The following is a 14,151-nucleotide window of genomic DNA, read 5'->3' on the forward strand; positions in this document are numbered from 1 at the left end:
GAAAGGCGCCTTTTCACGCAGAGGGCACCCACCCGTGCTCACGCCCCGTCCCAAGCGCCTTACACGTGAGCTTTGGGTACCAGCCCCAGTTCTCTGCAGCGGGGCCGCGCCAGCACCCCCATCCCCCCCCATCCCGCGCCGTCCGGGAGCGTGACCCCGAAGGGGCGATGCAGGGGCGAAGGGACCCCCGCCGTGCCCGTCGCGGCCGCCCGCCGCGGTGCCGCCGGAGGGAAGGGGAACGTTCCCCCCGCGAAATGAGAACTCCACGGGGCGCGGAGGCAGCGCACCTGCACGGCTGCACCCCCGGCCCCCCGGCGGGACCCCGGCCCTGCACCAGCTCGCCCGACGGGCCACCCCAGCGCTTCCCCCCCGCCAGAGCACGGGGCCGCCGCCCCCCTTGCCCCGCAAGGCGCGGGCGCGGCGGGACAGGGGATGCGCCTTCCCCGGGGCACCGGGGTGAGGAGGGGGGGGGTTCAAACAAGCGGGCAGCGGCCGGTGACAGCGGCCCGGCCGCGCCGCGCCGAGACAAAGCGCCGCCCTCGGCAGCCGCCCGCCGCGGGAGGCGGGACGGGACGGGGCGGGCGGGCGGCCCCCGCGCCTCTCCTACCTGTTACAGGTCATCCCCCCCGCCGCCGCCGCCGCCACCCCCAGCATCCCGCCGGGGCGCTTCTGCTCCCGCGGAGCGCCCGCCGCCGCCGGGAGGAGCCACGCCGGGCGGCGGTAATGGCGCTGGGCGGCAGCACCGCCCGCACCCGCCCGCCGCCGCCGCCGGGGGGCGCGCTCCGCCCGCGCTGCTGCCGCTGCCGTGTGCTGCGGGCAGGCCCCGCCCCGGGCCGCGCGGACAGGCGGGAGCGGCGCCCTCCGCTCCCGCGGCCGGTGAGGGGAGCGCAGCCGCCGCCGGGCGCCGGGGGGCCGGGTCGCGCTGCTGGCCCCAGCCGCGTCACGGCGGGCCGGGGGCGGTCAGTCGGGCCGAGCCCGTGGCACCGGGTGACCCCCGCCCCGTACCGGCACTCCGAGGCACCGCGCGGGGGCCGGGCTGCAGCGCCCCGCCGCCTCACCTGAAGCAGCTGCCGGTCGGGCGCCCGGTGCTGGTTTCCTTCCAGAACAGAAAACTCCTGTCAAAACAATTCCAAGTATTTTTACTATTTCTGACACGTGGTTGCGCAGAACGGTGGTGTTTCTCTCAAGAGAGCTGTCGCCTCGCCTTAAGGTGCCAAATACGTTCAGGCGAGTGTTTGCTGGACCACGATTCCAGCTTTAATCGACGTTATTTAATAATGTAACGGCACCGACAAGCAGTTGTGTGGGAAAAGGCTAGCCCCTTGCCCAGGTTCAGCTGCCTTTTTTAGAAAATAAATACAAATAAGTAACCTTCGACACTAGTGCTGCCAAAACGGAGGGCAGAGGCCCCGCTTCACTGGGGGAGAAGCAAAACCATGCAAGCTTCGGAGACACGGGCAAACCAAAACAGCATTACAGAACAGGCAGGATTGTTAAGCTACCCCCTGTCACCACCCCATTGCCATCCTTAATAACAGAACAAGGGAGCGGCGTGGTGAAAAAGAGAAATGCAGATGTTTGACTGCCAGGATTAAGGAAGTCTCTATGGCTCCAAGAAGATGGCATGCTCAGGGAATATGTTAAACCCAGGAAAAAACAGCATAGGCAGGTACAAGTGAACATGCATCAGAAAGAGTAATTTGAAATACATGTACATGGCGTACAGCTACCTCAGTATCCATTAAGACCAGGAAAAGAATGTAAATTCTCAGGGCTATAAGTCACAAAAGACACTTGATGACTGTGCTACCAGCATAGCTCTAGAAGGAACTACAACTCTAAAAACAAAGAAACACCACCCTGCCTGCTGGATTTTTGTTTGTTTGCTTGCTCCTTGGCAGACTTCAGTTTTGCTTGCCAAGTTTAGGAACCCAACTGTAACAACATTTTAGCATCACAGGGAATACATTTCTGCACAACGAGGAAAATAAAGTATATGCTTGAAAAACCGAGGGGATGGTAAGCCAGAAGAGGGGGAGGTGATCCTTCCCTTCTACTCAGCACTGGTGAGGCCACACCAGAGGGCTGAGTCCCCAGTAGGAGACACATGGCCATACTGGACAGTCCTAACAAAGGGCCACAAATATGGTTAGGGGACTGGAGCATCTCTTCTATGAGGACAGGCTGAGAGAGCTGGGACTGTGCAACATGGACAAGAGAAGGGTCTGGGGGATATTACTGATTTTCAGAAATACCTGAAAAGGGAGGGTGCAAAGAGGATGAAGCCAGGCGCTTTTCAGTGGTGCCGAGTGACAGAACCAGAGATGGTGGGAATAAACTGAAACACAGGAGGCTCCCTCTGAACATCAGGAAACACTTTCACTGTGAGGGTGACCCAGCGCTGGCACCGGTTGCCCAGGGAGGTTGTGGAGTCTCTGTCCTTGGAGATACTGAAAAGCAGTTTGGACATGGTCCTGGGCAACTTGCTCTCAGTGGGCCCGCTTGAGCTGTGAGGTTGGACAAGTGACCTCCAGAGATGCCTGCCAACCTCAGCAATCCTGTGATACTGTTAAAAAGACCAAAACAGGACCACACCACCCCTACCCCCCAAAAAACCCCAAACCCCCACCCCAAAACCAAAATATCCACTCATTTTAATGCGTCTGTCAGCAGAGCTTCCTTGTATCATCTAAGTACTCATTCTGTGCCAGCTGAAGGTAATAGTAGTCTTTTGTTTTTTTCTAATCAACTTTGGGCAGTCTGCCATTACTTGTAGGCAGCTTCATGAATGTCTTCAATTAACCTCAGTTTGTCTGCAAGGATTTCAGGGCCTCTCCCTCCTCCTGGGGGGCCATACATGGCAGTTGTCCCTGCCTGCTAAGCCCCAGATGAAGCGCAGCACTTCCAGCCAGCATAGCCTGAAACAGGGGGAGGTGGCTGGGCAGACATGCAGCTACCAGGGCAGCAAACTCCAAACAACCAGTAAATTCTGGAAATAATTAACAGGTGGCACCAGCCAGCAAGAGCAGCCGTTAGGGTCCTCCCTTTAGAGAGCACATTAATAGATTTAATGGCAAGTGAATTGCACCATGTGCAGTTTTCCCATGCTTTTAAGGACAACATCCCTAGAGCCTAGTTCGCTAGCAATATAATCTCAAAAGTAGCAAAGGCATTCATACAGAGTGGGAGAGCCTCCCCCAAACATGTACTTATGCCAAATGCTAAGTCCTAGCAGCTTTCGCAAATGCTGTACCAAGCCAGGAATTCAGTTTCACATTTTGCCTCCCTAGGCTCTGCACTTTGTAGCAAGTTTGTGCCTTAGCTTTGGGGTCTGATTTAAATTTTTGCTGTGTCTTACTGTAATAATTCTTAATTGTTAATAATTCCCCATTACATAGTATTAGAGCATGCTGACATTCTAATAAACTTGTAAAATTCAGCCCAGAATACTTAGGCAAATAATTTATAACAGGAGGCACAAACACACACTGCAAACTTAGAAGAAAAAAGGTCATGCCTTCCAGTCCAGTATAATGACAAGCTACAACCATTTTCTTCCTATGCAGTTTTTAAAAAATATGGTAATCTGCCTACTTATTCATCTTTACAAAACCATCACAAAGTTAAACATCCTACTGCTAATGCACTTGGCTTCAGGAGGAGAAGTGCCATTATCCTCAGCAAACAAGTGAGGAAACAGAAACAGAGAAATTGAAATTAAATTCACAAAGGAAGCATGTGTCAAGACCGGGACCTTGGACTCCACGTCTCCAGACCAGCATATTAATCACAAATGTAATCTCCCCCCACCGCTAGATTAGCGTGAAAACCAGTTTTAGGTAGACATATGTTTTTGATACTCTGTTTCCAGAGCACTTTTAGTCTTCCACCACTGTTGAAATGCCAACATAATGTACCGTGGCTGGCAGTGGCAGAAGTGACAAGACAGAATATTTACCTGTTCAGATCTATACATATCAGCTTTGCTGACACCAAACAATACCATTATTGTAGGTAGAAAGGGTTATTGGGGAGACAGATGAGAAGGCAGCTACTTGTTGAAAGAATTTGACTGCCTGTCTCTGATCACAAATTTCAGCATTTGTACATGAAGTTCTAATTTCAAAAACAGTTGTAAAATTTTCCCATAGTCATGTGAAGAGACTTCAGTAAGTAACTTACAACTATTTGCTCTAGCTTTTGCTTTCTCCCAGAACTTCATGCAACTGCAGATGGTATATTCTTCCTTATGTTGTCATTGACTCCTGTGCCTGTTAACACAGCAATCCCATGGTTGTTTACCTTAATATAATCACTGGATTTCAGCTTTAAACTGTGTTCATGTTCTTCATCTTGTACCTCCAAAGCTATAAAATTAAAGCACAGTAAAGGGAACTTTGACGATTTAAGTATGAATGATTTTTGAACACAAGGTGTCCAGCTTAACCATTTCTAGCAAAAATGAATCAATGAATTCACCAATTATTTCACATTCTTGCTCTGCATTAATAACTTCACAACTCAATTGCAAAAATAATCTTTGATCACCATTTGATTGCCATAAAAATACATAAAAATAGTATGTAGTTTACTCAGAACACTAAAACTTATTGTAGTGATTATTCTGACATCCTTATAAAAGCAAAGGCAAATTTCTGCTTCATGCATTTTAGACATGCCTAGTATATTTGGTTTCACCTATTCTTGGAAGATGGAAGGAGATTGTGCAATAACAGGGAGGTGGCTTTTATAGATCAGTCTCAAACCCCTGCAAAACTGATCATAAAAATTCCATATTTAGCTGTATAAATTTCTGCTTCCATGACAAGGTCAGTAATTGGACAGACAGACAGACCAAGAGCTAAAGAAAAAGCTTATGGCAGCACCACAAAACAGGTACTTTAAAAAGTAACTTAATGACTTTTGGAAATCATGGTATTGCTCTCATGTTTTTGAGGCTTGTACGCCACTTGCATAATATGGAAATTTGTCCACAGCAACGTTTAGTGGGATACTTTAAAAAAAGCTCAGGGTCTCTATTCAGACTGAAAGCTTAGTCTACATCAATAGATTAAGCTATGAAAAGAGTTAATATACAGTTATCCTTTCTGTTTATCAGGCTATTCTGATTATGCTCCACCTATCATAAAAAAATAAGCTTCTCCCTGAGCCACTCCAAATGCCTAACCTACCCATCAGAAATAGTTTTTCAGTCATCACTGTTCAACTGCAGATGTAGGGAACAAATCTGATGGCAAATCCTGCTGACAAATCCATTCTTCTCTACCACATATGGACCATATTTTAGCACAAGCATTTCTAGATATTGCAAGATCAGCAGTATCACCATTGCTTAAAAAAAAAAAAAAGTCATTGCTTGATGACAACAATTTGATGCAACTAGTTATAATACCTGTTTATTATTTTGTAAAGTTATTTGGATGGTTTTGCTACTGCCAGTGTTCAGAGGTACTCCAAACAGAGGAAATGTAGCTCAAGTCAAGCAGCACAGAAGTCAAATATCTTGGGATGGCTAAAGGATGGGGGATGACACCAAGTTCCAACCCAAAATACTGTAAGCCATTTTCCTATGTTAAACACTTTGCAAGAGTTCCAAGAACAAATAGGTACCTCTGCTCCAGAAATGGTCTGAAAGTTCTCAGAACAAGCTTTGATTTTCAAGCAATAGAATGATAACCCCCCCTCAGATCCTATACTCGTGTACAGCTGCTACCCATAGTCTAGTTTATCAATTTAAAACACTTTCAAAGGCCATCATAAGAGGACTGGGACTGTGCCCATGCCCAAAATAGCACATTTCTTTTTACACTGATTACCTTTACCTTGGAGTCTTAAGACGCCTACAGGCAGTCAGCTGACAGCAAAAAGAATAAATTATTTACTAATACAAAAGTGGATTGAATTGCTGGAGCAATAACTGATGTGCATTTTTCCATTTTACTATCTTTAGTCTTCATTATTCAATCCAGCCTTGATCTTCAGGATGAGCCTGAGGTACACGGGACAGGAAGAAAGCTCTTGAACCTAACACACACCTTCTCATCCTTGCAAGACAGTATGATAAATTTTAGATCAAATTCAGTTTGAAAAGTAATCACATTGTTATTTCTCTTCCACTAAGCATATATACCATATATACATTTATATGAAAGCTGTTGGAAGTCAACTTTTTATTATCAGGCTTTCTTATTTGACTGTCTTACATCCATTTGTTATGTCAACTTCTTTTCACTCTTTATGATCCCCTCTCTGACCCCATATTTGTATAATAAACATAGCCTAACATAAAATGGATGGCAAGAAGATAAACACACCAAGCTCTCACTTCAATCCAACCAACCACCTCACCTCTTCATCCACAGAGCATCTATCTTTACACTAGGACAACCGCAGATACAGAAAAAAATATCACAGGGAAGTAGGGAAGAGGTCGTTAAGTCCACTTTAAGGCTGACATTAGGAAGGAGTGCTGATTTATAAGGTGTCTAATATTTAAAGTTAAAATACTAAGTGCAATCCTTCCAACAAGCACATTAATACCTTCTGCATCCCTCTTCTCCATGTCAGATATTGTCAGATTGTTGGTGACAATTTATTAACAAAGTACTTTAAATGAACCCTTAAAAAAAAAAAAAATTGAAAAAACCCACAGAAATTTCTTTTCCATTCATCCAGAAGTATCCATCACTGTTAACTGTACCCCAAAGAAAAGACAGTAGCTACTAAACCAGATGCACAAAATCTTCTCTTTAATGCTACTGTAAACATCCCCTTGTTTTCTACCTTGCACCTGACCAGCATTTTCTCAAGTAGAAACAGACATTCAAGGAAAAAAGAAAGGCACTCTGTTGGGTAAAGTTGAATTTTATTGAACTGATGGCCACACGAAAAGGCCATCAAAGATATTTCCAACCAAAACATCTATTCAGACTAGCAATTCTGAAATTACTACAACAAATATACTTTTACCTCTTCATACATTTGGTTTCTCAGCTTGTGGGTGGTAGCTACTCTTTGCAAGGCTCCTAAGGGAGGTATTTTCACAGTACCAGTAATAGTAGAACTAGCAGTTGGTTGAGGAAGTAATTGTGCACTGGGTGAAGCCAAGGCATAACATAAGCCAAATGAAGCACTGGTGGTTAAGCTGCCTTCAAAGCCACTTAGTACACACTAAGGAGAATTTTGAAGTATACCTCCACAACTTCACCTAAAGATAGATAGGAAAGGAAGAATATTGTTTAGTATTGGTATGTATACCAGGGCATGTTCCTCTGTAAAACAGCACAGACAGCATGAAAATATGAGTGAAAGGGATGGAAAGACCCTGGCTGAAAGGTTAAGCAGGGTTTAAACACATGTGTATGTATTTTAATTACTTTCAAAAAAATTAAGATGGTGAAATGGTGAAATGCAGCAAGGTGGATAAAGGGGAAAACAAGACTGAAGCTAAACAAACATGCTGTGCTGATAACAGAAGTAGTAATTCTATGGCAGATATTTATATTTCTTGAAGAAAAAGAAACATTCTGTTGAATAACCTGGAACACAGATTATCTCATCTGTGCAAAAGATTTGTGCAAATGATGTGTGCAAACACAGAGAAGAGAGAGAAGGGTATAACAACTTCAGTCTTTAGAATATTTAAAAGATGCATCTACTGACAAAAGCTCCATCCTTTTCTCTCAGAAGTTATTTTTAGGAGTTTGACCTATGGACTCAGATTCTTCCTTTAGTGTCTTCAATATGACTAAGTCAGATGAAAATACTGCTTCTACTAAGTACAGACATCACTACAGTAATGAAACATTCCTTCCTGGTCTTGAACACAAACTTCCAGCCTCAGGTTAAAAAGCCACAGCTTCGGCCCTTTCTCCCAAAGCTTCAGCTCACTTATGACCTCCGATTCTTGGAGTACTATCCCAAGACTTCCATAGATGCCGTTAATCTTTACAACAGTACCATACTCTACATGTGCCCAGCATCGTGTTTCATACAGTTTTAGGCACCGTCTATACTTTGTGGACCGCTGCCTTCATATTTTCAATCAAGCTTTTGCAGAAAGAAATAAATATAACCAAGACTAAAAATTTAGTCAAGTCAAAGCAGAAAATGCCATTTCTGTTTCCCAATGATCTTACATTTTGTAAGCATCAGCAGAGAGGAAATAATTTTAATTTCTTCAACATGCAGAGAATAACACTAACAATACAGATGAGCGAGCTGAAAAAAATACGTTAAAGAAACTGTAAACACTTTAAAATGCTTTAAGTCTGAAGTCTAGTTATTCCAGTTATTCAAAAGCGCCATCACAGACAGGTTCATCAAATTACGTTTCCAAGCAATTTGCAATTAATTTGTCATTTCTCATTATACTACTGATCATCAGCTTTAACATTTACAAGAGAAATAGTTGAACTGCTGTCAGAGCATAATATACAACAGTCTGTCAGAGCTACTGCAGGCTTCTTTCTTAGAAGAGCCCCAAAAGCTGAAAATAACACACAGAAATAAAACCCTGTAGTTCAGTGCTATAACACCAACAGATTGTTGTTCTACATTAAGATTTCTATTTTGCCACTGTGGAATGTGTTTAAAAGTTGAGTGTTCCCACTGTCTCATCGAAGTCCCGACCAGCTGTGAAGGTATGAGGCCCACCCAGAGGGCCGTGAGGAACTCTCTTCCTCACCTGGAGGAAGAAGAAAAAACACAGTTTAAACTAAGGTTATTAACTAAATGACGCAATGTCTAATGTATGTGACCTTTTTTCGCCCTTTGCCTCTGCTCTTTTTCAAATGCTGCCATCGTAAACTTGTTGAGGAGGTAACATTCAACGCTTACTCTTGGGCTGCCATAGAAATGTTCATGGATTTTATCACCAAATTGACTTTACTTCGGGGGTACTTAAGGATGTTTTGAAGAGGCCATCTATCACCTTTCTTCAGAAAAATCCAATCAGTGTTTGTTAGACTACCAAAACATCATCAAAATTCTATGGACTTAATTTACAGCACATCTTTCCAAACACAAAGCCTATCATGAAATACAGTATTTTGCCACTTCACTTATTCATGTGATCTTGTTCGTAAGTTTTAAGTACTTACATATACATACGGTACTTGCTCTTCATATTGATTTTAAAACGAAGTATAGGTTACTTGCTAATGAAGTACAAGAAGCTACAAGTTGTTATTGAGAAATGACAATCAAAAAGTGTTTTTAAGGGGACAAACAGTATCTGAAGCAGAGCCAGAACATTATTATACAGTCAGCTCTTGGGTTAATTTCTTGCAAAGGCTTAACTCTTTTTCATTCCTTCACTAGTTCCTTTATTTCTTAAACAAAAAGCACCTATCTTCTTGGAGATAATTTTAAAGTTAATATACTGGAACTAATATTAGATCTGCAGTACTGCCTTGAAAGGGCCACTTTTAATTATCTTTTTAGAACACCTGCCAAGAAAGTAATTCATTTATATTAACCTTTAAGGTCAATTTGACAGAACTCTTCACTCAAAACAAAAGCACATTAAAGTCCTACAACTTACTATCGTCTTCCTAAAACGTACATTTCAGAAGAAATTATATTTTAACTTAATTTTATTTATATTTTTGGGTATTTGTTCTGTTTTCTGAAAACAGAATAGTAACTTCCCAACAGAGCAAAATGGTTTCACTGCTAGCTGACTGGCATTATGCTGCTAAGTTTTGTTCCTCCTCAAAGGGCTACGTAAAAGAAAGTAAGGAACTTCAGTTGCCTTTATTTCCACTTTTCTTTTTTTGCAACGCCACCTACCTTGGGCAATTGCAGTTAGCTTCCCCTTCTCTTCAGGGCTGAGCTGCAACATGGTGTCTATTACTGGGAGCAGCCTTTCTCTCTCACTTCCTGGTTTTAGAAATATGAACTGCAATAGAACATTCTTCAAGTATTCTAAATTAGCCACAGACTTTTCTCTCTCTTGATTTCTTTCCAATCTTCTTATTTCACTCTTAAGAAGCTGCAGATGAGGGAAAAAAATACGCAATATTCTTTTCTTCATATAATGTGCAATTGAACCAAGGTCTTTTGAAGAGCTAAAAAGCTAAGTATACAGCTTCCTTCAAAAAGAACAATGTGTGCAACTTATTCTGGACAAAAATGCAGTGAAAATCGGACACATGATAATGCTGTCCAGAAACAACTTCTTATTAATCAAAAATAACCTCTTTTGATAAAATCTGTGCAGTAGTTATAATGATATACAGTACAGACTATTCAATTTTAGTGATGAAGGGTTGAACAGTTAAATAAGCAATGCGGATCAAAGATTTAACAATATTATCATTCATTAAGAAACATTTTATAAAAGAGACCTTAGCATGCTTAAAGAGTATGTTAACTTCAAAAAACATCTTCAGAAAACTCGGGAGGTACAATCAAATCAAACTCTATTAGTACCTGTATCTCTAAACAAGTATCATTTAACTTAAGACAGCTAAAAGGGGTTACAGGAAAAGAAAGCAGACAATGCTTCCCTTGGGATCTACTGCTTTCATCTACGTGAAAACAGTAAAGGCACTTCACTAAACATTAAACTTGCAAACTCTTGAGGGTGGTGGTGGTTTTTTGTTTTTTTTTTGTAGCAAGCTTCTACTCCACTCACCCTTGACTAGAAATTATGGGGAAAACCCCTCAAAAACATGACGTCAACTCTGGAAGTGTTAATTAGTCTTGTGGAATAAAAGCCCTTCTAAAATTGTTTGGCATCACCAGATTTTTATATATTGGGATTTTCTGAAACATATTCGGTGTTAAACATTTTGTCTAAGACACAGATCATATGGTGGTAAACATTTTGTCTAAGAAACAGATCACAGAAATTAGAGCTGTCCCCACATTTCCTGCATGTCTGCTAACCTTTATCTGTTCCATTAGGATTGCATTGGTTGCTTCTGATTCACGAAGCAATTCATTCAAGTGCTCAGCACTCTTCGCTGTTGTGTTTAGTTTCTGAATCAGTTCATCCTTGCTAAGTTCTGTTTGCCACTGAGACGGTTCTGCATTTAATTGGAAAAGAAAACAGAGAGAAGGAAAAAGCACTTGCATCTACTTTATACAATAGTCAAGTCCTAATGGTAAGGTTGTAGCTTCTCAGAAACAAAATCCATGCAAAGTCAGACTGCAAAATTAATAGGCATCATTGCTGCTGCTGTATGCTTGTTTTGCCGTCTATTTTTATATATATATAGATATAGATATATTAGAAGAGGATTGGCAAATCAGTTCTATGTGCATCAAGATACATGTTTTAATTTACCCCTTGTTTCCTATTCATAGATGATTTCCAAGAGTCCTCCACAAAGTGTTCAGTAGACTCTTAAAGCATGATTAGATGCGACCATCTCTTAGGGGACTCTTAGAACACTGTGCTTCATGCTGGCTTTCATTTTCCTAGTAAAACTATCAATAAATTCCTGTTCTAATAGGCCACAATAAGATGAACAGCCATTTTATCCCTTTCATTTATAAACTGGCACCTAATTGCCTCTTGTAGAGACTAGTCCAGAACACAAGTTCTGTAACTATTCACTGACTTGCTCTTCCAGTCTTTTCCCTTTAGAAATTCACAAATATGACATTTTAAAATCATTAAAACCTGTTGCAATGTTTTATTCTTAGTCATTACTAAAGGAAAAAAATACAGAAATTCAGGATAGTATAAACTCAGTGGCACATGTAATCTTGTGTCTTGCACCTAAAAGCATGAAAACACTATGTTCCTCATATTTTGAGGGCACAAACTTCTGCAACTTACGAAGGCAAGTGCTTCAAGAAGTCAGATGTTTTACCTACCAAGGTTTGCTTCTGGGGAGTTTAGAAGTTGTTCCAAGGATGGTACATAGGTGCTGGCTGAAGAAACAGACTCTGTGTCTGTTGTTTCCATGCCTTCTCCCTCTTCCCTAGCTACAGTGTGCACATCGAGAACAGGAAGGTCAGTGTTTTGCCGTTCTCTTAAGTTCTTCGTTGCTGGATTTGAAACAGTTGGACCTGAAAGATACTTACTGATGTCCATCATCAGAATGAAACTGATAGAGCTATTTCATAGGTGTGACTGTATCAGATTGGAAGGAAATACATAAAGCAATCTTCAAAAAGCAGGAGGATGAAAGGTGAAGAAAACTGAGAAAGCCAGATACACATATAAAATTTATAATAGAAAATACAGCCTTTCACCTCCAAATGACCATTGAACCAAAGCCTGTTTCTAAATCCAAACTTGATTGGCAATTTTTATTTTGGTGACTATGAAACCTTCATGCAACTCTTGCTGTAGCTGTGATGAAGGTGTCAAATGTTGAATGCCAAACAGAATTGGCCTTCTTTCAACCAGTCCTGTGGAAGGTGCAAACTGTTCTAATACTGTGTGCACTATCCTTCTGCTTCACTAACAGACGGAAACAGTAACTTCTTAAATTGTTACTGGTGCTTGGCAAATGTCCAACTACATCTTAATTAGTAACTTTACAGATACAAAAATAGCACTTGAGCTTGAACACAGTAAACCCATAAATTAGAAGAGGGATCAAATAGCAAATATACCAATAATAAACATTGTTAAAACTGCTTTCAATATGCTTTTCTTTAGCTGTATCCCCTCATACTTGAAGTGGAGGTCCAGGATGCTTCAAAATCTGAGACAAACTGGTAGGAAGAAGACCTAATATTTACAAAGCAATTTCCCTCCATCTGTTTGACAATGCACATACTGCAGAAGAGGTAACAAGTGATGCAAATTCTACAACAGAGTGGAATAGTTCCAATTGAAAGGGACCCAGAACGACCATCTAGTTCAACTGCTTAACTAATTCAGGGCTGACCAAAAAGTTAAAGCATGTTATTAAGGGCACTGTCCAACTGCCTCTTAAACACTGACAGGCCTGGGACATTGACCACCTCTCTAGGAAGCCTGTTCCACGGTTTGACCACCTGCTCAGTAAAGAAATGCTTCCCGGTGTCCAGTCTAAACCTCCCTGGCAAAGCTTGGAACCATTCCCACATGTGGGTAGCAGGAAGACGACCAGGGAGAAATGCTCAGCGCCTCCCTCTCCATGTGGAGAACCAATGAGGTCACGCCTCAGACTCTTTTTCCCCAACCTAGACAAACCCAGAGTCCTTAGCTGCTCCTCACAGGATATTCCTTCGAGCCCTTTGCTTGTTGCCCTCCTCTGGATGAATTCAAGTACCCTAAGATTATGAAGGGACAGTAATAACAAAGATACGTTCCTTACTTGGTGGGTGGATTGATACGACATGTTGCAGATTCTCCAGAAAAAGTTTCTGGTGTATTACAGAACCACACAGCACAACAATGTTTTAGATTCAGACTCAGGTACACAAATTTGTATCTAACCCAAGAAAACCTGGTATTATGACTGAAAGTTACCTCTAGTGCTTGGTTCACTCTTGAGTTGGAAGAACTGAGCTTCTACTCTGGAGAGTTGCTGCTGAAGAGTCTCTACTGTCTTCCTGTGCTCTTCTTGCAGGTTCCTGACTTGATCTCTGAAATTGTTCCGGAGAGCTTCATTCTGGGCTGTCAGCTGACTCACAGTCTGGGCATGCTCTGCTTTCATGACCATGTTCTCAGATTGTATTGTGCAGAGCCTGAAAACAGCGTATACATGAATGAACAGCAAATGTCATCATTTTAGTTTTGTCATTTTAAATTTCAAACTTTCTAGAGTTTAAAGGAGTTTTCAGTTTTCATTTAGATGATAATTTTAGAATTACTGTGCAACTTTTTTCCATTTAAGTTCCTCTTTTTACGGGGAAAATCGAAGATTGAAAAAGTTACTTACTACTTATCATATGAATGCACTGTGCTATATAAACACTTGTGTTAGAGAACAGTAAATTCAGACATCTTTGTGAAAACATTAAGGTATTAAAAGACACTGCGGTCTAAACATTCTTAAATTCTAGAACTGCAACATGACTATTTATAGTGTCATACAGGGTATGTCACTTACTTTACACTCTACTTCCTTTACCATTTATTTACCAAACACTTACGCAGGACTTCTGAAAACCTGCTTCTAAGAAGCCAAATTTAATTTTTTTTAAGCTTCAACTTTGAGTACAAGAGAGGGTAGAAGA

At 42.0% G+C, this 14,151-nt stretch overlaps 2 protein-coding genes across 3 annotated transcripts in view; both read right to left on the reverse strand.

Annotated features, from left to right (window-relative positions):
- LIMS1 (LIM zinc finger domain containing 1) overlaps positions 1-749 on the reverse strand; it is a 76,386-nt gene extending 75,637 nt beyond the window's left edge. The window contains exon 1 of the mRNA XM_040584639.1: positions 608-749. Coding sequence (XP_040440573.1) covers positions 608-654 — 47 coding nt within the window. The 5' untranslated portion in view covers positions 655-749. The remainder of the gene's footprint in view (positions 1-607) is intronic.
- Positions 750-6,869: 6,120 nt separating this feature from the next.
- Positions 6,870-14,151, reverse strand: part of GCC2 (GRIP and coiled-coil domain containing 2) — a 28,481-nt gene continuing 21,199 nt past the window's right edge. The window contains exons 19-23 of one of the 2 annotated variants that reach the window (XM_040584643.1): positions 13,442-13,659; positions 11,851-12,045; positions 10,915-11,057; positions 9,814-10,015; positions 6,870-8,707 (exon numbers count right to left, since the gene is read on the reverse strand). In XM_040584643.1, the coding sequence (XP_040440577.1) occupies positions 8,637-8,707; positions 9,814-10,015; positions 10,915-11,057; positions 11,851-12,045; positions 13,442-13,659 (829 nt within the window). In that variant the 3' untranslated portion in view covers positions 6,870-8,636. The remainder of the gene's footprint in view (positions 8,708-9,813; positions 10,016-10,914; positions 11,058-11,850; positions 12,046-13,441; positions 13,660-14,151) is intronic. The other variant, XM_040584644.1, reaches the window with a different exon arrangement.

This window comes from Falco naumanni, chromosome 2 (genome assembly GCF_017639655.2).
Source record: "Falco naumanni isolate bFalNau1 chromosome 2, bFalNau1.pat, whole genome shotgun sequence".
Classification (NCBI taxonomy): domain Eukaryota; kingdom Metazoa; phylum Chordata; class Aves; order Falconiformes; family Falconidae; genus Falco; species Falco naumanni.